The sequence below is a fragment of the Pipistrellus kuhlii genome, unplaced genomic scaffold (genome assembly GCF_014108245.1).
Source record: "Pipistrellus kuhlii isolate mPipKuh1 unplaced genomic scaffold, mPipKuh1.p scaffold_m20_p_22, whole genome shotgun sequence".
Taxonomy (NCBI): domain Eukaryota; kingdom Metazoa; phylum Chordata; class Mammalia; order Chiroptera; family Vespertilionidae; genus Pipistrellus; species Pipistrellus kuhlii.
The window spans coordinates 5499740-5521600 of NW_023425521.1; the positions used below are offsets into that span (position 1 = coordinate 5499740).

At 50.7% G+C, this 21861-nt stretch overlaps 1 protein-coding gene across 2 annotated transcripts in view; it reads left to right on the plus strand.

Annotated features, from left to right (window-relative positions):
• The window catches only part of LOC118726604 (signal transducer and activator of transcription 5B), a 63104-nt gene that overhangs the window by 26641 nt on the left and 14602 nt on the right, over positions 1-21861 (plus strand). For both annotated transcript variants that reach the window (XM_036451568.2, XM_045586256.1), the window contains 6 exons: positions 12180-12316; positions 15766-15922; positions 17229-17318; positions 18124-18298; positions 21047-21177; positions 21385-21536. In XM_036451568.2, the coding sequence (XP_036307461.1) occupies positions 12189-12316; positions 15766-15922; positions 17229-17318; positions 18124-18298; positions 21047-21177; positions 21385-21536 (833 nt within the window). In that variant the 5' untranslated portion in view covers positions 12180-12188. Of the gene's footprint in view, positions 1-12179; positions 12317-15765; positions 15923-17228; positions 17319-18123; positions 18299-21046; positions 21178-21384; positions 21537-21861 lie in introns of those variants that run through there.

Genomic DNA, 21861 nt, shown 5'->3' on the forward strand with positions numbered 1-21861 from the left:
TTGGTATAAGGGGGAACAGTTGCCAGATGACAGCTGATTTCAGTATCCTTTCCTGTCCTATCTCACCTGGCAGGGTATTTCCCAAGCTGCTTTCTCCCTTTTGTGAGTGATTATTGTCTCTGTAATGAGAAAACCGGAGAGTACGATGCTCCCTCTTAAATCTTGGTGGCGGATTATAACATATCTAATGGAAAACCAGTAAGGGATTTGGGAACAAATGTAACAAGTATAACCAACCATCCTGCTCTCTCTCTTTTTTTTTTTAAATATATTTTATTGATTTTTTTACAGAGAGGAAGGGAGAGGGAAAGAGCCAGAAACATCGAGAGAGAAACATCAGCTGCCTCCTGCACACCCCCCACTGGGGATGTGCCCGAAACCAAGGTCCATGCTCTTGACTGGAATCGAACCTGGGACCCTTGAGTCCGCAGGTCGACGCTCTATCCACGGAGCCAAACCGGCTATGGCCCATCCTGCTTCTTGTAGGACGTGTCACAGTGTTCTGTGTTCATTCTGACCACAGGCGGGCGGGGCCTCGGTTCTGGCCTCATTGGGAAGGTACCCACCGCCAGCACCGTTCTCCCTGTTCTCCTCTCACCCCCTGTAACAATCTGACAGGCGCAGCGGACTCCGGATGGACTCAGGGCAGTGAAGGTGAGCCATCCCCCCTCACAGGGCCCCCTTTGGGAGTCCGAAGGTTTGTCATCTAGACGTTCTCACCATCCCATACAGCGCATGTTTGGGATGTCAGACAATGTTCTTGAATCTCTCTGGGAGTTGTACTTGGTGTTAATTCACTTTGTAGCTTTTGTCTTAAGCCACAGGCATCCTTGCGAGGAAAAACTCGTGTGGGTGGGCGAGAGGTTTCAGTAAGTGCGGGGTTTGAGAGGAGGCGCCCTGCCGGTGGGCAGCCTTGATCCCAGCTTCTGCGCTTCCTTTTTTTTTTTTACTTTTTAAAAATATATATTTTATTGATTTTTTTACAGAGAGGATGAGAGAGGGATAGAGAGTTAGAAACATCGATGAGAGAGAAACATCGATCAGCTGCCCTCCTGCACACCCCTTATTGGGGATGTGCCCTAAACCAAGGTATACGCCCTTGACCGTACTCGAACCCAGGACTTTTCAGGCCGCAGGCCGACGCTCTATCCACTGAGCCAGACTGGTTTCGGGTCCTGTGCTTTCTTGCTGCAGGACTCGGGGCAGATTTCCTCCCTCCTAGGCCTGTTTCCGGGTCTGTGGAATGAGAGCAATCACCGACCGCGGACTTTGGGAACCTCCGTGTACATCTATCCCGTCCTTTTCCTCGTGTGGATCAGCCCACGTGCCACCTGGGGGCCTTGGACCGTCCGGCCGCTGTTTGAAAAGCTCAGCTCCCTGTGGTCGCGCTGTCTCTGCCTTCGTCCGGTGAGACACCTTACTGTGTCCCGGGTCTCACCTTCGGCTTGTTTTCTTTGGAGCTTTACTGGAAACCAAGCACGGTGCGCACAAGCTGCGAAGGGGAAGTTGGCGAGGATGAGCCGCGCTCTGTCTGGTCTGTCGGAGGCAGCTGACCGTCGGGAAGGAAATGGCTGCTCTCTGCTGCTTCCTGTCGCAGCGCAGCCCGAGGGAGAGCAGAGGCCCGGGAGCCGCTCGCCTGGCTGTGCCTGTAGCGGCGGGCTTCTCCGCGCACCTGCTGTGTGCGGTCAGGACGGCCGCTCGGCCGCGTGTGGCTGTCCCCGCAGACACGGAGCCAGAGGGAACCTGTCTCTGGAAACAGCAGTCTGTCTCAGCAAAAGCAATTGTTATTTTCTTGCCAAGTGAACTCCGCGGTGAGAGTTACTTTGTGCACGGGTTCCATCCTTCTTCATGTCGAAGGTTCTGCTATGGTGATTGTGTCTCATCCTGGGCAAGAGGCCGAACATGCTGACTTTCTAAGACACGGGGGAGCCCTGATGTCAGTGTCATTTCGCCTCGGACTTAGGATGAGCCGCCGGCCACCTGCTGCCCCATGGCTGGGCCCGCGTTCCGGCAGGACGTGCTTGAGTTAAACACAGCGAGCGTCGTCCTCCACACGTGGGCATGGTCCTCGGAAAGCTGCCGCCCGGCCGGCCTCACCAACGGAGCACCATCCAGTGAGCAAACAGGAACTCGCCAAGGAGGCATTTCTCTCTCCACAGACATGATTTCAGTGTTCCATTTCTTTTAACCAAAACATGGTTAGGTTCACTTTCTGTGTGTGTGTGTGTTTAAAGGATTTGCATTCAAATAACGGTTTGTTGGCAAGGATAAAGTAGATTCTGATTATGGTAAATACAGAGAATGAAGCTACCGGACAGGGAGGGAGGGAGAGGGAGGGGGAGGGCACAGGAAATGCTACCTTCTCCTGGGCCCAGTTCGGGCTCTCCCAGGTTTGCTGCTGATGGCTGGGTGAGCGCTGGTGTGGGTGCACACCAAAGTGCAAAGCATAACCCAGGGGGGCATGACCTCAGGGCTGCCTCTCTGTCCTCAGAAATAGGCCTGAGCTGCCTGCCCCCAGCCTGACGGAGACAGGGAAGGGTCCGAGAGGGAAGGCAGACCTCGGCGAGGCTGTGAGTGCAGGTTCTGGGCACAAACGAAGTCAACAAGACAGGATGGAGCCCCCCAGTTCCGTCGGCCTCTGTGTAGGCGCCAGTTTGGGAACCACCGGCTACGGCCTTCTGGGATCTGGCCTTGTAGCTCTAGCCCTCCGGAGGCCTCGAAGTGTCGCCCTTAGACTGCCAAGGGCCTTCTCGTTCGCCAGGGGTGTTCAGGTGTGTCGTCACGGGGAAGGGGAATATCGTTTTGAAAAAGGAGTTTTTAGAGAGAGTGGAAGGGAGGGGAAGAGACAGAGAGAGAAACATGGATGTGAGAGAGACACATCTATTGGTTGGCTCCCCCATGTGCCCTGACGGAGAGGAGCGGGGGAGTGCCCACAGGGGGAGATCAAGCCTGCCTCCAAGGTAGGTGCCCTTGATCGGAATCAAACCCAAGACCCTTCAGTCTTCCGGCCAATGCTCTAACCACTGAGCAAACCCAGCCAGGGCCCAGCAGATGTTTGTAGTTACCTGGGAAGCGGTAGTGATGCAGTTCCTTCCCAAATGGGTTTTCAAGTTGCTAAATGGGTTTCAGCACAGAGAGAAGGTAGGAGGGGGCCCGGCTTGTAGGACAGCATCCTCCCGCCCGCAGCGCCGAGTCTGAGACGGCCTGATGTTCAGGTGCCGCCAGGGGTCATTTCCAGGCGAGAGCAGGCCTCTACTCTCATTGCTTTTATTTTTCTCCCTTTGATTTTGAAAAAAACTAAAATTACTGAAAAATTGAAAGAATGGAACAACGAACACTCATATACACTTTGCCTGGATTGGCCAAGCTGTTCACAGTTGTTACATTTAGGTAGCACCTCTCCCTCCCTCTCCCCTTTGATAGTAAGTCAGACATCATGGCTTTACCCTTATATACTTGAGTACGTATCTACCAACAACAAGGTCATTCTGTATAAACTCAGTGCCATTATCACTCTCAAGAACTGTAACATTGATACAATAATATCCAGTAGATAGGCCATGTTAACAATGTAATTAAGCCCGACTGGTGTGGCTCAGTGGTTGCGTGTTGATCTGTGAAGCAGGAGGTCACAGTTCAATTCCCGGTTCCCAGGGAGGTTCGATTCCCGGTCAGGGCACATGCCCAGGCTGTGGCTCAGTCCCCAGTAGGGGGCGTACAGGAGGCAGCTGATCAATGATTCTCTCTCATCATTGATGTTTCTATCTTACTCTTCCTCTCCCTTCCTCTCTAAAATAAAAACATATATATATATATATATATATATATATATATATATTTTTTTTAATGTAATTAAATTTTTTAATTGTCCCAGTAATGTCCTTTAGAACTGTGATGTGTTGTTGTTTTTTTTTAACTATGTTCTAGGCAGTTATCATGTTTTTTTAGTCTCCTTTAATCTAGAACAGTTCCACATTTTTCTTTCATACGAGTCCCACCATCTGTATTTGTCCGATTGTTTATTCGTGAGTAGACGTGAGACGTTTGGTTTGTGTGTTCCTTTCCGTGCATCGCATCTGGAGGCACAAGATGTCCGTTCGCCCCGTGATTGGGGATGTTTGATTACTTGGCTAAGGTGTTGTCCTCCAGCGTTTTCCACTGAATACATGCCTTTTCCCCTCTGTGAGTCATAAGGAACATGTGAGGCAATACTCTGACCCAGTGTGACCATCCTGTTCTCCAACAAGGATCACCTAATCGTTTGAGCAGCTCTGATGATCCTTGTCTGAGTCCACTCTCTTTATTTATGGGGTTGCGTGTGCTGGGCCAGGTTATATTTAGGTGACAGTTTTAAATATACGCGAACCCACTGATACAGACTTGATCTTTATATTTAGCAAATAGCTGCCCTTCCTCCTCTTCCCAACCCCTCTCCCCCATTCTACTTCCTCCCCTTTTTCTCTTCTTCCCAAAATAATATGTGATCATTTGGCCGTGACGTAAAGATTTATGACTGATTGTCTTCCCAGAATATTATCATCATCTCTATGTTGCCTGGGCAAATTTTTCCTTGTTTATGTTTTTTACGAGCCAAATACTTTTATTCTTTCTGCTCTTGTCCCATCTGTTTAATAATCTGATTTTGTTAGAGAACTGCCTTCCTGATTGCTTATAAAGTAGTGTTTAGAGAAAAAAAAAATTTAAAGAGCAGATGGCTCTGGTATTGACCTACTTCTGCACGGGGAAGTTTTACTATAACCTTCTTACTTGATGGTAGGCCAGTTTTAATATGCACGAGGCCTTAATCCTTGATTGCTACTATTCAATGTTTTTCTGTCCCTCGGAGTTCCTGCTACTGGGTAACCATCACCACGGCACACGTGTCATCATTGATATTGACACAACCAGGGAGCTTGCTGTTTATAATCTTTCTGAAGCCCTTTTGTCTTTAAACGGCGCCGATCTGCTGAACAGTTTTGAATCCTGGTTCCTTGCCTCCCACTTTTCAGATTAGAATCAGATTAGAAGCAACGTTTACACACCTCCTGTTTCATCTGCCCACGAGCCCATGCCTTGGCCCAAATCAGAGCTTCACGGTTAGGTTTCTTATTCTAACCTCTTACTCTTTTTCTTTTTTTTTTGAATTGTGAAATGTAGCAACAGACAGGAAAGTACATGAAATAACACGGCCAACCACCGCCAGTCCTCCGGACAAAGGGAGCGTGGGAGAGGGGGCAAAGGACCACCTCGCGGGCCAGGCGGCCCCTCGATCACAGCCCCTTGGAAGTAGCCAATGCCTCACCCCCAAGAGAAACCCGTCCCCATGAAGGGTCCCTCCCTGCCACCCCAGCCCTTGGCAGCCACCGATCTACTGTGCCCCCATGGGGTTCCCTATTCTGGACATTCCATATGCATGGAATTTATAGGATGTGGCCTTTTATGTCCGGCTTCTTTCGCTTAGCGTCGTGTTTTCAAAGTTCACCCCTGTTGTAGGACGTGTCCGTACTTTATTCCTTCTTGTGTCTGAATAAGATTCCATTTTATCCGTTTTATGTTTCCATTCCTATTCATGTTACTCCTTCTTCTGTCGATGGACCTTTGGGTTATTTCTGCTCTGTGGCTATTATGAATGATGCTGCTCTGAGCGTTTGTGCACACGTTTTTGCAGACATGTTTTCAGTTCTCTCAGGCACGTGACCGGGAGTGGAGCTGCTGGGTTCTCTGGAAATCCCATGTTTTCACTTTTTGGAGAATTTCCAGCTTGCTTTCCAAAGCTGCACCATTTTACAATCCTGTCTAATTTGCCGACTCGGTTCTCTCCATCTGTAAAGTGGGAATTATAACTGTGCTGACCTCCCAGGGTTTTGTGAGGATTAAATGAGGAGGTCCTGAGAAGCATTTACTTTAAATAACATAGTGGGTGTTCTGTAAGGGGTAAATCTGATGGCGGATAATAACACTAATAAATGTTAGTTTAATTCAGTTTTCCACCTTATTTCTAAAGTTATGCTTATTTATTGGATGAATCAAAAAATGTGTTGCTAATAATTCATACTTTAATTCGTAGGATTCAGATTGTCCTTGGAAAGAACAGGACTTTTAAATTATTTTTCTGAAGTTTAGCAGGTCATTTCATTCAACATGGTTCCATTCTAACACGGAGGTGAGATCCCCTAGGAACGGAACTCTTGTTTACATCATTAGCCAGCGGGGAAATTGTGGGGAAATTGGCTTCATTGTGCATCGTTTTGCTTAAAGTTGCAGAACCTGTCGGCCACATTGAGTGAGGACTCACTATGCTCGGGGCAGCCTTGCTCTCCGGACAGCACCCATCACAACACTCTCTCTCATTCAAAGGCGAGCCAGGAGCAGTCCTCCCGGTGCCTTTCCCTACTGAGGGGACAGCCATTATGTTTGAACTTGAACCCTATGTGAGAGGCCGGGATGGGATGGATGGGATGGGATGGGGTGGTGGTTGTGGTGGGATGGAGGATAGGAATTATAAAATGCTTTATTTATTCATTATTTTATCCTCACCTGAGGCTATTCCTCCCCCCCCCCCCCCCATTGCTTTTCAGAAAGAGTGGGAGGAAGGGAGACAGAGGTAGAGAGATAAATCAACCCTTCGCCTCCTGCTGGCGCCCACACAATAGGGATGGGGTGAGGTGGGGGTGGTGGCAGGGGGCAAACCCGTGCTCGCCCCCACACGGTAACCACTGAGGAACACTAGCCAGGGATAAAGATGCTTTAAATTATACCCCTAGCCCTGGCCGGTACGGCTCCATTCCTTGGGCGCTGTCCTGTTCATCAAACCATCTCCGGTTTGATTTCCAGTCAAGGACATGCCCAAGTTTATGGGTTCGATCCCTGGCTGGGGTGTGTGGGAAGGCAGCCAGTCAACCTCTCTCTCTCTTTCTCTCTCACTCTCTAATTTTTTAAAACATATTAAGGACATAAATTAGACACATAAGTCCGGCAGACCAAATCCCCGCACACATTTACGCCTCCCTCTCCCCTCCCACGCTGGAAGTCAGCCACGCCGTTGGCCCATCTGCCTCAGGACCTGCTGTTGTCCTGTCCCCCACATTTCTCAGCTCAGAGCTCAGCTAAGGGCGTGACTTTGGCCACAGTGTTCCGGAAGAATTCAGAGACCGTGATGTTTTTCTTTACAAAGTTCTATGCTTTCTTTTTAAAAGGAAAAGCATCTCATAAAAAGGTACTTATTATTGAGACAAAATTATCCCTAAATCCCAGGCACTGGTATAATTTATTTGTTAGTGGGCATTTATTTTTATGGCTTTCAATAAGCCCGTATCATTAGGAGCTATTAAACTCCGAGGCCTTTTTTAACAACTGCCCGAGGGTCCACGTTCTCTGGCCTGGCACGCCCGAGCAGCGTCCAGGACAGAGTGGGTGCAGGTGCTCACGCGCTCAGAAAGCACGCCGGCCTGCGTCCAGCGCTGTGCTGGGTCGCCGGGAACGCTCCTGAACACCCAGTGCACCTAAGCAGCGCTCACACAGTTCTCATCTTCGGCTAAAAATAAGATTGTGAATCCATTTCCCAGTCTTTCGAGAAGCCCCTGTGATGATTTACCGAAGACACAAACCACTTCCCTTGTCAGAACCTCACGCATTGACGAGGGAGCTGCCCGTAAATAAGCAGAAGAGAGAGTGCACAGAGGCCAGGGCGGGGCGGGGGGGAGGGGCAGGCACCGCCCGTGGGGAGCAGCCAGGCCGTGGGGAGCAGCCAGGCCGTGGGGAGCAGCCAGGCCGTGGGAGCAGCCAGGCTGGCGAGAAAGGGCAGAGGATAAGCTTGTGCAGGTGTAGGTGTCGCCCGGTCATGGGTGTGGCCAGTGGCTACCTGCATGTAGAAAAGCACTGGTGCTTAATCTAGGTTTTATTGATACGATTGGGGAAAGTGCGTTTTTTTCTCCCTCAACCACATATTTTATTTTTATTTTTTTAAACTTAATGAATCTTTATTGTTCAGATTATTACAATTGTTCCTCCCCCCCCACATAGCTCCCCTCCACCTGGTTCCCACCCACCCTCTGCCCTTATCCCCCCCCCCCCCCCCCGCCCCCGCCATCCTCATCTGTACGATTTTTGTCCAGGCCCTTCCCACACCCTTTTCCCCCTGAGAATTGTCAGTCCACTCCCTTTCTATGCCCCTGATTCTATTATATTCCATTACATTCTAAATCTGTTCATCAGATTTTTAATTCCTTGATATTTAGATTCACTTTCAACCACATATTTTAAGTTGTTACATAATAATCTCAGTGAAGTTACCCCATTTTCCATGCATATGTAATTTTTAGTTAAAAAGTAAAAATGATTCTGTATTACTTTGTGTATTTTTTTATTTTATTTTATTTTATTTTACTTCTCATAGGCAAAACCTACTTTATCAAAGAATGTTCGTGTCGTGGAATTAAAGTACACTGTATTTATCAAAATGAGTTGGTTGCCACCTTATATTTTCCAGCTATTATTCTTCAAGTGGCATTTTAGAAAGTAACTGTTATATTTGGAGCCAAAAAAATATTCTGACAAATGCTAACAGCTCAGCATCCCACTGTTTGATGAAAACTAAGAACTAATGTAAAATACAAGACAAGCCCTCGTTGGGTTGCTCAGTGGTTAGAACACCAGACTGAGGGTGGCCGGTTTGATTCCATCAAGGGCATGTACCTCAGTTGCAGGCTCGATCCCCAGTCCCGAGTCATGGTGCGTACAGGAGGCAACCAATCGATGTGTCTCTCTCACATCGATATTTCACTCTCTGTCTCTCACCCTCCCTTCCACACTCTCTAAAAATCAATGGAAAAAAATATCGTTGGGTGAGGATTAACAACAACAAAACCCACACACACACACACAAAAAAAAAAACCAACCCACGAGACAAAATGAATGTATGATGTCTATATAGTACCCCTACTACGTTTGGCATATCACCGTGGTCTTTCTTAAAACAATAATAGGCCCTGGCCAGTGTGCTCAGTGGTTAGAGCACCAACTGAAGGGCACATATCTCACTTGCAGGCTGGATTCCCTGCCCCGGTTGGGCATGTGCAGGAGGAAACCAATGGATGTATCTCTCTTACATCGACATTTATCTGTTATTTCTCTCTCTTCCTCCCTCCGTTCCACTCTCTCAAGAAAAAAAAAAAAAAATGGAAAAAATATCCTTAGGTAAGGATTAACAAAAACAAACAAACAAAAATAATAATAGGCCGAAACCGGTTTGGGTCAGTGGTAGAGTGTCGGTCTGCAGACTGAAAAGTCCCGGGTTCAATTCCGGTCAAGGGCATGTATCTTGGTTGCGGGCACATCCCCAGTAGGGGGTGTGCAAGAGGCAGCTGATCGATGACTCTCTCTCATTGATGTTTCTAACTCTCTATCCCTCTCTCTTCCTCTCTGTAAAACATCAATAAAATATATATATTTTAAAAACAAAACAAAACAATAATAGACTCCTGGCATATGCTGCGACAGCAGGACACGTGAAACATTGGCCAAATATTTGGTGTGTGTGTAACCACTCAGCAAGTGTTTATCGACTGCTTGCCGTGTCAGGCCGCCGTGCTAGGCTCTGCACTGGGGACACAGAAGCGAATAGCTGTGTTCTTGTCACGTACCGTCCTTCGGAGTTCAGAGGGGAAGACAGACAAAAACAGATGAATGGAAACGAAAAGGAAAAGTGACAAATGGTGGCAAGCATTACTAAGGAACAGATAGGCCATTGTAAGTATAGACTCGTCCACATTAGAAAGTCATCCCCGTGTTAAGATGTGTTCCAGCTTCTTGCTGGGCATTTCATACTGATCATCTTGTTCCAGAGTGACTTTGAAAAGAGCTTATGGATTTGACCAAGTGGTGCGTAGACCTTTATTTAGGCAACAGAAAGAAACATTGACTGACTGCTGATGTGCCAGGCACTGTTCTAGGCCCAAGAGAAGAAGCGGTGGACAAAACAGGCATTGTGTTTGGGCGACTTCTGCCCGGCGGGGAGACCGCAGACAAATACGGGATAAAAGTCCGGAAGTGGTCGGTGACGGGAAGAAAATAGACGGGTAAAGCGACCAGACCGTGACGTTACTTGGGTGGACTGAGAAGGAGGCTCTGAGGAGAGAAACGTTTTTCCTTCTTGTGTCTCTTGGGTCAGTTCAGTTAACGAACGCAGGATGCAGGATTGCTTTCCTGTCCGCTGGAACCTTTTCTTTTTTTTAAAATATATTTTATTGATTTTTTTTTTTTTTTAAGAGAGAGGGATAGAAAGTTAGAAACATTGATGAGAGAGAATCATCGATCAGCTGCCTCTTGCACACCCCCTACTGGGGATGTGCCCGCAACCAAGGTACATGCCCTTGACCGGAATCGAACCTGGGACCTTTCAGTCCGCAGGCGACGCTCTATCCACTGAGCCAAACCGGTCCTGGCAGTCCGCTGGTATCTTTCACGAGTCACTACAAGAACCGTGGTGAGGTCTTCTCTCCAGTTCCCTTCACTAAAGGAGACTAAAACCTGCATTCTTTTATTCATCCTTCTTTCATCCCATACGTGTAAATGCCTATGCGCCTCCGTCCGTCCACCCATCCATCCCTTTACCTTTTATCAAAAAAAAACAAAAAACATGCTTTGGTGTCTCTTCCAAGTTTCCAAAATCTTGGGACATGATTTATGTGATTAAAAATGACATTGTACAATTCAATGTCTTCCAGATGTTTGATCGTAATGCGGAGGGAGCTCCTTCATCCAAGAGTCTCTCCCCTGGTAAACGCTCGGCCATCGAAACGTGATGTCTTGGGTGACGGTGGTGATCTCAGGCCCCCCCCCCCCCCCAAAGCTCTAAATAAACTTGCACACCGCTCACGTGTCCTATAGCATTGCGCAAGGCTAAAATAGGTAGCTGGCGCCCTCCCCACGCCCCGCTGCTGGCTAACTGACGAGGCCCATAAATAGCTCAGGGTTATGCTATTGGATAACGATAACTAACCGAGATGGGGTTTTTATTTCCTAACCCAGTCCTGTCGTCTCTGGTATTCAACAAGAGCGAGCTCTCATCGACAGGACCCCAACCGTAACGGCTCTTGGGAGAACTGTGCCAATCAATAGCCACATTTTTTAGGATGGGATTAGAGATAGCCCTGCCTTATATCAGAGTTAGAGCAAGGTTCCGTGTTCGTCCCTTCTGTGGACATGAAAGTCATGTTACCACTGCAGTCAGGTTAAGCCCAGAGTGTTCCTGCCAGATGAATTTAGAATTCTCAGGTGGGTCTGAGAAGGCATCTTGGTAGTTTTATGAGACTTTCGTTTGTTTTTTTCCTGAAATCGAGAGCATATTTTAAAAACCTGCCCACGATTGGAATATAATGGTTCTTGTTTCTGACTCTCCGCTGGAATGTATTGTTTTTATGTCTGGAAGGTTTCTAAAGGCCGTCATTTAACAGAACATTGCTTCTTAAATTCCTTAGCCATGGCTCAGAAGGTGAACCTTGGGATGTTTTTCCCATAAAGTTGTGCCCTTCGTGTGCAGAGCGTTGTTGCTTAGGTAACTAGTCATCATCCATAGGGTTCTATCCATGCTTCAGACATCTTCACTTTCCTCTTTTTAAAAAATGGCAGTATGTTTGCTGCGATTCTTAAAAGTCAAAACAAGAATATGAAACAAGTGATTTTTAAAAATCCCCATGCTAATTATGTATCATTACTATTCAGATGCTGCTTATGGTTGCTTCAAGTTCTGAACAAAAGTAAAGAAAATGAGCCTAACTAGTGGTCAAGGACAATAGGGGGGTGGGCGATTGGAATGGGGGGTTGAGGACAAATATGTGATACCTTCATCAATAAAGAAATTTTAAAGTAAAGAAAATGTCTATGATATCAAAGCTATAGGCAGTTCTCCCCCTAAGGCTGCCTTGCACTTCTGCTTCTAGGACTTCGATTTATGGGCCAGTCAGAGCTTTATGGGCCCACTTAGGTACCTTCCCATGGCCGCCTACATCCTGAAAACATTGTAACGCTAACATTCAGTTCAAGAACCCTGATCCTCAGTCTACCAGAAAGGGCTTAAAAAGCAATTATCTCCAGCTTTTTAACTACATTAATATTTATTCTTGTGGACTTAAAAGGGGAAGAAAAACACCACCCAAACCCCCGGTTGTTTGTTCGGCAGGTTGTGAACATGGCCGTGTGGATCCAGGCCCAGCAGCTGCAGGGGGATGCCCTGCACCAGATGCAGGCCCTGTACGGCCAGCACTTCCCCATCGAGGTGCGCCACTACCTGTCCCAGTGGATCGAGAGCCAGCCCTGGTGAGTGAGCGGCTTTTCTCTGTCACACTTCATGAAGCACAAGCATATTCACATTTGGAAAGATAACACGATGGGGACTCCAAAACTTACACCTTAAAAAAAAAAAATCCTGACTCATGAAGAGGTATTTGGCGCCATCTGAAATTTTAGAAAGATAGAATGACTCTTAGGGTTTTTTGGTTTTTTTTTTTAAAGGGTATCTTCCACCCGGCTGGCATGACTCAGAGGTTGAGCATTGACCTATGAGGTCACAGGTTGTGGGCTCAATCCCCAGAATGGGGCATGCAGGAGGAAGCCGATCAATGATTCTTTCTCATCATTGATGTTTCTGTCTCTCTCTCTCTTTCTCTCTGAAATCAATTAAAAAAAAATTTTTTTTAAATAGGATATCTAAAAATAAAAATAAAAAAAATATATATCTTCTCTTTAATTCTGGCTAAAAACGTTTGAGCATTGCAGCTAGTAAAACCCAATGAACCAATGTTTTGAGTGCCTGTAGGGTGCCTAGCAGAGTCCTAGGTAGCAGAGTTCATATGAAAAAATTAAAACCTTTGTCCACATAGAATTTAGTGCTGAATGGGACAGATAAGGTATGTCTATTCACATAATAATAATAATAATAATAATAATATTGTTAACAAATTTAACAATGGAGAGACATTGGTGTTTTTACGTTTATATGTAAATTATATAGACACAAAAAGACTAAATCTTGATGGCAGATGTAATAAGCATGTTTATTTTTCTTGTTTTCAAATTACTCTTTATTATATGTTGGGGGGGGGTTGTTTTTAAACTCCTTTAGAATGAGTACAATGCAGCCAGCTGATAAGGAGTATTTGTCATTGACACTGTCACACCCAGGCAGCAGGATGCCTGCTGCTCTGCTCAGGGCCTGACGCAGGTTGGTTTGTCACCAGCCTGTCAATCTGATCTGACAGACTCAGCCTCTGCTTCAGGCCTGCATCACTGCGGGTGGCGGGTGGCGGGTGGCGGGTGCGGGTGGCGCGGCCTCTCTGACAGACCCGGGGTGGGGAGGGCGGTTCGGGGAGAGGGGGAAGGGGAGAGACAGCCTTCACGCTTTTCAAGAGGGCTGCATCCCTGGCAGTAGCACTGCCGGGCAGAGTCGCAGTTGTGAAATTAGTGGCAAATTTCTCTCCAGAAACTAGAGAGCACCAGGTAGGCAATTTTCTAGGCAATTAAAAAAAAAAAAAAAAAAAATCAGCCTCGTGTAATTAAGTGAGAAAAAAAAGAGCTAAATGTGAGCATGCCAACTAACTGCACCTTGCTTCATGCTTTTCCATTTCCTTTCCCTTTTTAATGATCTCGAAGAGTTCAGAAAGACATGAAGAGGAAGTTTCTGTTTATTCAAAATTTCATTTGATAGAGTTTCCACGTCGTCTTCCTACTGAGCAAATGTTAAAAGACTTGTTGATAGTAAAGGAAATCTGAATTTTATTTAGTTAAAAAAAAATTTCCCCCCCATGGCAGTGACATACAATGTTACATTCATTTCAGGTATACAACATAGTTATCAGACATTTATTTAACTTATGAAGTTCTCGCCCCGATAACTCCAGAATTTTCCCTCGTTTGGGTTTTCTCAAGAATATAAAGATTTTAGCCGGGACCGGTTTGGCTCAATGGATAGAATGTCGGCTTGGGGACTGAAGGGTCCCGGGTTCGAGTCCGGTCAAGGGCATGTACCTTGGTTGCGGGCACATCTCCAGTGGGGGGTGTGCAAGAGGCAGCTGATTGATGGATGACTCTCTCTCATCGATGTTTCTAACTCTCTATCTCTCTCCCTTCCTCTCTGTATAAAATCAATAAAATACATTAAAAAAAAAAAAAAAAAAAAGAACATAAAGATTTTAGCCTGGCCGGCGCGGCTCAGTGGCTGAGCGTTGACCGATGAACCAGGAGACCACAATTCGATCAGGGCACATGCCCAGGTTGTGGGCTCAGTCCCCAGTGGGCGATGTGCAGGAGGCAGCCAATCAATGTTTCCCTCTCATCATTGATGTTTCTCTCTCTCCCTCTCCCTTCATGTCTGAAATCAATAAAAAAAAATATTTTAAAAAGGAATATAAAAATTTTAATAAAAATGTCCAGTCCTTCATGTACACAGTAAGAAAATATTTTTTTTTGGGGGGGGGGGCGGGAAAGAGGTGACTGAGGGGGAAGGAACAGAGAATTAACTGCAAGCACCAGTGCTTGTTTTCCATGAGTTTTGCTCTGAGGCTGGATCTTCTCAAGGATGGCTTCCTGGGACGAGGAGCCTTGTTGCCAATTGACACCGGGGTGCATGCTGGGCCGCCATCCCTTCCTCCCAGTCTTTTATTTAATGTCTGTTTTATTTGGTCCGTGGAACATGCACATTGCACATCTGACTTTCTCTCCTGCCTTCTCCAAGTGCACATTTCAGCATATCGTTTGATGAAGTCCGCTATCAGTGTGTGGTACCCCTGCTGGGCCTCTGTTTGAAATTAGTCGCTAGCTGCACCAAATCTCTTGTTCGGCTCTAGACCTGAGCAACAGTAACTGAGTATTATTTCAGTCTGATAGCTGTTGGGTTTCTGCAGTGAGCAGAGTAATTAAGTTCTGCTAAATAGCAACTCCTGCCTTAAATTGTTTAAAACATGAGAGCGTCCAAGAGAGGGGGGTTGAGAAGGGGGGGATGGAGAGAGGGGGGAAGGGAGGCCACCCAAACCCTGTCACCGGTTGCCTGGCTCTGTGCGAATGCAGCGTCTCCGGTTCCCCAGGGGAGTTAGTGCTGCTGCAGGTCCCAGGCCTGCGACCTGTGCGAACACTCGGGGGAAGCGTCTGTCTGAAGAAGTCATTTCCGAGGCTCCTTAGAAACAGCAATGAGTGCTGTTTCACCTGTCTTCGGAAAATACTCTCTGTGACATTAGCAACATATAGAACCAGTCGAGGGTGGGGGGAAAAAAGTAGACCATTCTGGACATTGTGTCCCTTACACCATGAAGGGGTGACTATAAATAGGAAATTATCGGAGCCCTATTTCCTTCAGGGCACTCACAGCCCTTTCCTCTCCATTCCCGGCAGAGAGCATAAGCACCAGAGCACGTGTAGGAGGAAGGAGAAAGGGCAGTACATTGTAAAAAAAAATAGGAAGGAAGGAAGGAAGGAAGGAAGGAAGGAAGGAAGGAAGGAAGGAAGGAAGGAAGGAAGAAAGGAAGGAAGGAAGGAAGGGAGAAAGAACAAGAGAAAGAAAATAGGGTCCTATACAGTCCACTCATGCAGTCGGTGGGTTAGGATTGGACTCATGGAGGCATCTCGTCAGTCTGAACGGAACCTCCCCTAAAGTTTGCCGAGAGCTTTATGCCGAGATCTCTGTAGCCAAAGACGAGGTGCGACGTGTTGAGGCTGCATTTGTATAGGCTCGTGTGCATGTATGTATACATATGTATGTAATTTTTTTCCCCTAGGGACTCAATAGATCTTGATAATCCACAGGAGAACATTAAGGCCACCCAGCTCCTGGAGGGCCTGGTGCAGGAGCTGCAGAAGAAGGCGGAGCACCAGGTGGGGGAAGACGGGTTCTTGCTGAAGATCAAGCTGGGGCACTACGCCAAGCAGCTCCAGGTGGGTGCGAGCCTGGTCACCGCTGTCCTCCCCCCCCGGGCGGGACCCCTCCTTCGTGAAGTCCTCCCTCTCCAGCCCAGCGCGGGCGGCCAGGTTGCCTGCATAAAGATCCTGTTGTTTATTGTCACGGCTGTCACTCTCTTTAGACGTTGTATCTGAAAATGACTTCAAGTTTATAAAAAGTTGCAAGGTTGATACAAAGACCCCGTTGTTAACATTGGCTTTATGGTAGGATCTCCACATACACGCATTGTTTTGGTCCCTGGAGAGTAAGTTGTGCATACCGTGTCCCTTTCCCTCTGCCCTAAGCACCTCCGAGTCCATTTCCCTTACACCGTTGTTATCCTGTTAGCGCCATCAGTGAACGGTGCTTGGACAGAACACCCGCAGGTGACGTTACGTCCGTCTTCCCATCTTGTCCAATGACCTTTCGGGCACTTTTCCCCCCTCCCGGCCAGGATCCAGTCCCAGGTCACGTCTTGCATCTAGTCATCCTGTCTCTTTAATTGCCTTCCATCTGGAACTGTTTTCTCAGCCTTTCTTTGTCTTTTGCTACACGAACATGCTGAAGTAACGTAGCGCCTCTGCTTTTTAAGATAAAACGTATCTCACGTCGGGTCTGTGTGGCGTTTCCTCATGATTAGACTCAGGTTACACAACCCTGATCCGCACTCTTAAGTGTTGTCACATCCTTCTCACGGAATCACATCTGAGACGTACAATGTCCATCTCCCCGTCTCTGGTGGGGTATTTTTTTAAAAATATATATATATTTTATTGATTTTTTTTTTTTTTTTACAGAGAGGAAGAGAGAGGGATAGAGAGTTAGAAACATCGATGAGAGAGAATCATCGATCAGCTGCCTCTTGCACACCCCCTACTGGGGATGTGCCCGCAACCAAGGTACATGCCTTTGACCAGAATCGAACCCGGGACCTTTCAGTCCGCAGGCCGACACTCTATCCACTGAGCCAAACTGGTTTCAGCTGGTGGAGTAGTTTTGATTGCCCAGCAACGTGCTGTCCAGATTCTCCTCTGATGTGGCCTTTTTTGGGGTTTATCCTTCCTGTGTCCAAGAAGGATGCCCTAGTACTCGGGGCAAATTAGGGTGCAAGAAGTACTAGTAAAATACTCTTCTCTTCTTCTTAGGCCTTTGACAACGTGCTTTCCTTGTCCCCCATTGATATGGGGGGAGCGACACACCTCGTGATTACCCCGTCGTGTCTCTAGGCGTCTCCTCTAAGGCGGGGGTAGGCCCCGAGCTCGGAGTGGGACCAAGCGACTGTCTGCTCTTGGATTCTTTCAGAACACGTATGACCGCTGCCCCCTGGAGCTGGTCCGCTGCATCCGGCACATTCTGTACAACGAGCAGAGGCTGGTCCGAGAAGCCAACAACGTGAGTGCCCCCTGGGCGTGGGGAGAGGAGCTGGGGACCCCCATCTCGCCCACTTCCCTCCGGACCCCGTTTGTCATGGTGACCATGGTGTCTCTATAAACAGAGCCTGTCCTAAAGGAAACAGAAGACCATACTCTGGTCTTAACTGGTTTATAGCCTCGATGAGCTCGCAGCCACAAAACAATTAGTAATTCAACCCCAAATGGGTCGCTTTTCAGTAAAGTCATGTCTATACTCAGGTGCGACTTCTGCCCGCCTCCTCTGGGCCAGCGGTTGGGGAAAGAAGGGATCAGACCGGGCCTCGTACATGCCTGGGTCCACAAAGCCCCTGTGGATGCCTCCGTGTACCTTCCCTTCGGGGTCTGCAGGATGACCCCTGGGAGAGGGGCCCCCGTCTCCCTCTCCCCTCAGTCACAAGTAGGTCTTGAGCGAGAACAAAGACCATGTGTGTTCACCTGCCTGCTCCCCACTCTGTCCCCAGGGGTCATCACCCTTAGTGGGAAAACCCAGGTGACTTAGAAGGGCATCAGATGGGCCGTGAGAGGCCAGAGCTGCCCTAGGCATTCCTCCTGTGTTTGAGGAAGACGCCAGGATCCGCCAGCTCCCCCTTTTCTCCTCCTTCCCCGCTCTACGCCAGTTCTCACACATGACGTCAGCAATGCCGGGGACTCAAAAGGAAGATAATGGAGTTCCATCCCCCTGATGGGTGCCGGCCGATCCCTTGCGTTCGGGCCCGAGGTGGGCGGTCTCCGGTCCTCGCTGCCCAGCTCACGGCCGCCCACGCTCTGCCCCCGTCTGTGTCCAGGGCGCCTCACCGGCGGGAAGTCTGGCCGACATCATGTCCCAGAAGCACCTTCAGATCAACCAGACCTTCGAGGAGCTGCGGCTGGTCACGCAGGACACGGAGAGCGAGCTGAAGAAGCTGCAGCAGACGCAGGAGTACTTCATCATCCAGTACCAGGAGAGCCTGCGGATCCAGGGTGAGGCGGGAGCGGGGCTGGAGGAAGCTCGGATCCGGTCGGGAGAGAACCGGCTGCCTCTCTCTCTGGAGTATCGGGGCATCGTTAGGGTTGGGAAAGTGAGGCCTGGGGAGGGGAGAGGGCAACGTCTTGCCTTCGGAGAGGATGGAGCTCACTCAAGCTTCCCATACCCAGCTGGCTCTGGTCTTGCAGGAAGGTACTCCCGGTCCAGTCAGCAGCACCCGGGCGATAGTTTTGTGTGTGATCGGTGTTGCTTACGCTCTGAGCCGGGCTGGTATAAGGGCTGAGGAGCGTGTTTCTGGTGACAAACTTCTCACGTTCTGCACAGCTGTTCAGAGAGGCCAATCCTGGGGCACATCAGTGCCCGCAGACAAAGGCCCCCTTCCTGGTGGGGATGCAGCCTGGTTCTCTGGGTACAGAGAACGTCAGGGTCAGTCCGGAGGCTGTGGAGCCTCCACAGCACCCTCTGTTGGCCTTGTGGGCGCCTGGCAATGTGGTTTCCTCTCCCCACTTGCGTGCCCCGCTCAGTCTCAGAGAAGCTTGGCCACGGTGTTCCACCGACCAGCCATCCAGAAACACACACATGCACATGCAGTGTGCTCGTCCATCACCATGCGTGTGGGCACCGTCCGATAGTCATGTCGATATTATTTATTATCTGTGTCTTCCCCACTAGCATGTGAAGGGACTTTGAGAAGGGACTGCGTCTTGCATCTCTGCACCCTGCGGCCAGCACATGGCCTGAGTCACAGCAGGTGTGGAATAGACGTCAGTGGGATGATTCTAGCATGTCTTCTTCCACACTTGACTGGCCCCAGGAGGGTGGGGGAAAGCCCACTTCCTAGGTGAGGGAACAGGGCAGCCACACTATCAGTTCTGTCCCAGGCCGGGCACCGGTGACCACGTCGATGATCCTGTTCCTGGTTCTCCGTTTCCTGTGTGTGGGTTTGGGTTTGGGTTCGTACCCCTCACACAATGTCAGTTCGGTCTCACTTACCAGGTTCCCCATCAGAAACACAGACTATTGATCTGTTGTGCAGGGAAGGCTCCGTTCCCTCCAGCGGAGCAGACAATTGCCCCACCTCCCCTGGCATCCTTCCCAGAAACGCCTGCCTGTCGCCAGGAGAGACTAACCGGGTCGCTCCCAGAGGGAGGCGGGACCAGGTGTTGAGGACGCCCCCGCCCCCCGCCCTGTGGAGGCGAGGCTCCCGAGGCGGCACCCAGGGCCCCCGCTGGCTCCCCGCTGGACGCTGCCCTTCCCGCCCGGGCCCCTGCGGGGAGAGGGGAGCCAGGTCTCCGCCTTCCCTCCTCGGCCGGGCTCTTCCTGGCGGTCCGGAGCTGCTCTGGTCCGTCCCAGCCTGAGTGACCTTGGGGTGGGGCCTCGGTCAGGGTGACATGGGCCTCAGAGGCCTGCCAGGAGCTGGACCAAGACGTGCTGATGCTCACCTCGCCTTGACTCAGCCCGAGGAAGGACCCTGCGAGTTCCCAATGGCCATTGGCTGCGCATGATCACCCCAGAACGGAGGGCAGCGGCTCCCCTGGCGGGGGTGGGGTGGGGAATGGGGTTGCAGGCTGTGGGGGTGGGCGGTGGCTTTGGTTGGGAAATGCTGGATTTCTTAAGCTGGTCATGAAGTCACAGGTGCTTCTATGTGATTCTTTCTGCCTCCCCTGTGTTGTACGTATTTCATAGCTGATGTTTTTACGACGGTAACTGTGTCTCTCAGACTCCCCATTCCTGCCATTGCTGAGCTTCCTCACACTGATATGAGGCGAGCTGCCTCTTTTTCCTCAGAGAATATTCCTACTTTTTTCTTCTTCTTAACTTATTTAGTTAATTTTAAATCCCCACCTGAGGACAGAGAGGGAGAACGTTGAGCGTTTGCCCTCTGTGGGTGCCCTGGCTGTTGGGGGCACCAGAGGATGCTCAGGCAGCTGAGCCACTGCAGGAGGCGCCAGTCTCGCTGCTGTTGTGTAGGCCCCTCCCCCCCTCTTCTTTCTTCTCCATCTTCTCTCTCTCCTCGTCCTGTTGGCCGGCTGAGCTCACCGTGCCCCAACCTGGACACACGTGCTGGGCGCCTTCCTGGGCAGAGACACTCCTCCCCCCAAGGAGAGGAGCTAGCTGTGCCTGGAGGAGGCGGCCAGGCCGGGAGCAGAGCCTCCCCAGGAGGCCAGGCCTGCGGGTGAGGGGGCGCTGGGAGCTGCGGGTCCCTCCCCTCAGGCCTGTCCTGCAGCCCATGGAGCAGCAAGGACCAGCTCTCACCAGGAGCTTCCCCGTGCCAGCGGCTTCCTGAGCGTTCTCCATGTCAGCCTTCTGTCCCCACGCAGCCCGCTGAGGCAGGGAGCGGGCTTCCCCGTGTGCACCCGGGGAGACTGAGGCACAGGAGAGAGAAGGGGTTCCCCGAGTCCACCCAGCTAGCCAGTGGCCGGGCCGAGGCAGACGAGGCAGCGTGGCTCCAGGCTGGACCCCGAGGTGGCTGAGGAGGGCTGGGCCCGGCTGTGCGGGCGAGGGCGGGAGCACCCTCCTCAGCTGCACCCACAGCCTCTGCCTCCCGGTCTCTGGAGGGGAGCTCAGCGTTGGGGGGCCAGGCAGTGACGCCGGCTCCTCTGGGGCCCTGGGCTGCCAGACCCCTGACTTGCCGTCGACACGTCCCCTGGAGGGTCTTGTCTGCGGAGCGAGGGAGCGTGGCTTCTCTGGGTTTCCTGCTGGGAGCCGGGCACCGTGGCCACGGGTGTGCTGTCCCCCCGCAGCCCAGTTCGCCCAGCTGGCCCAGCTGACCCCGCAGGAGCGCCTGAGCCGGGAGACGGCCCTGCAGCAGAAGCAGGCGTCCCTGGAGGCCTGGCTGCAGCGCGAGGCGCAGACGCTGCAGCAGTACCGCGTGGTGAGTGGGCGGCCGTCCTCCGGGCGTGGGGGCCGCGTCCTGAGCTGCCGGGACCGAGAGGGGCGGCCAGGACCCCGGGTGGGGGGCCAGGACCCCGGGTGGGGGGCCGGGACCCCGGGTGGGGGGCAGGGGGCCTGTGGGGCCCGTGAGGCAGAGCAGGCGGGGGTTGGGGGGACCGGCCTCCTGAGCGAGCCTGCCCCCCCTCAGGAGCTGGCCGAGAAGCACCAGCGGACCCTGCAGCTGCTGCGGAAGCAGCAGACCATCATCCTGGACGACGAGCTGATCCAGTGGAAGCGGCGGCAGCAGCTGGCCGGGAATGGGGGCCCCCCTGAGGGCAGCCTGGACGTGCTGCAGTCCTGGTAATGGGGGTGGGGGCCGGGCCGGCAGGGAGGGGGGCAGGGGCTCGGGGTGGTCTACCAGCTGCTCATTCTGCTCCGTGTTTCCATGTGCAGCCGCTCGCTCTGTCCGTGGCAGGTCTTGCTTCACCCGTGGTCTGGCTCCCGACACAGACCTGGGAGCCGCAGTCATGCCCTCCCTGGGCGGGGGTCACTGTGCTGGGGGTGGGCAGGGCCAGGTGCTCGGGCTGGTTGGGTACACATCAGGGTCCCGCCTCCTGGGCGTCTGTGTTTCTGGAAGTCAGGGCAGCCCCTGTCCTGCTCTGCCCAGTGGACAGGAGTGGGCGCT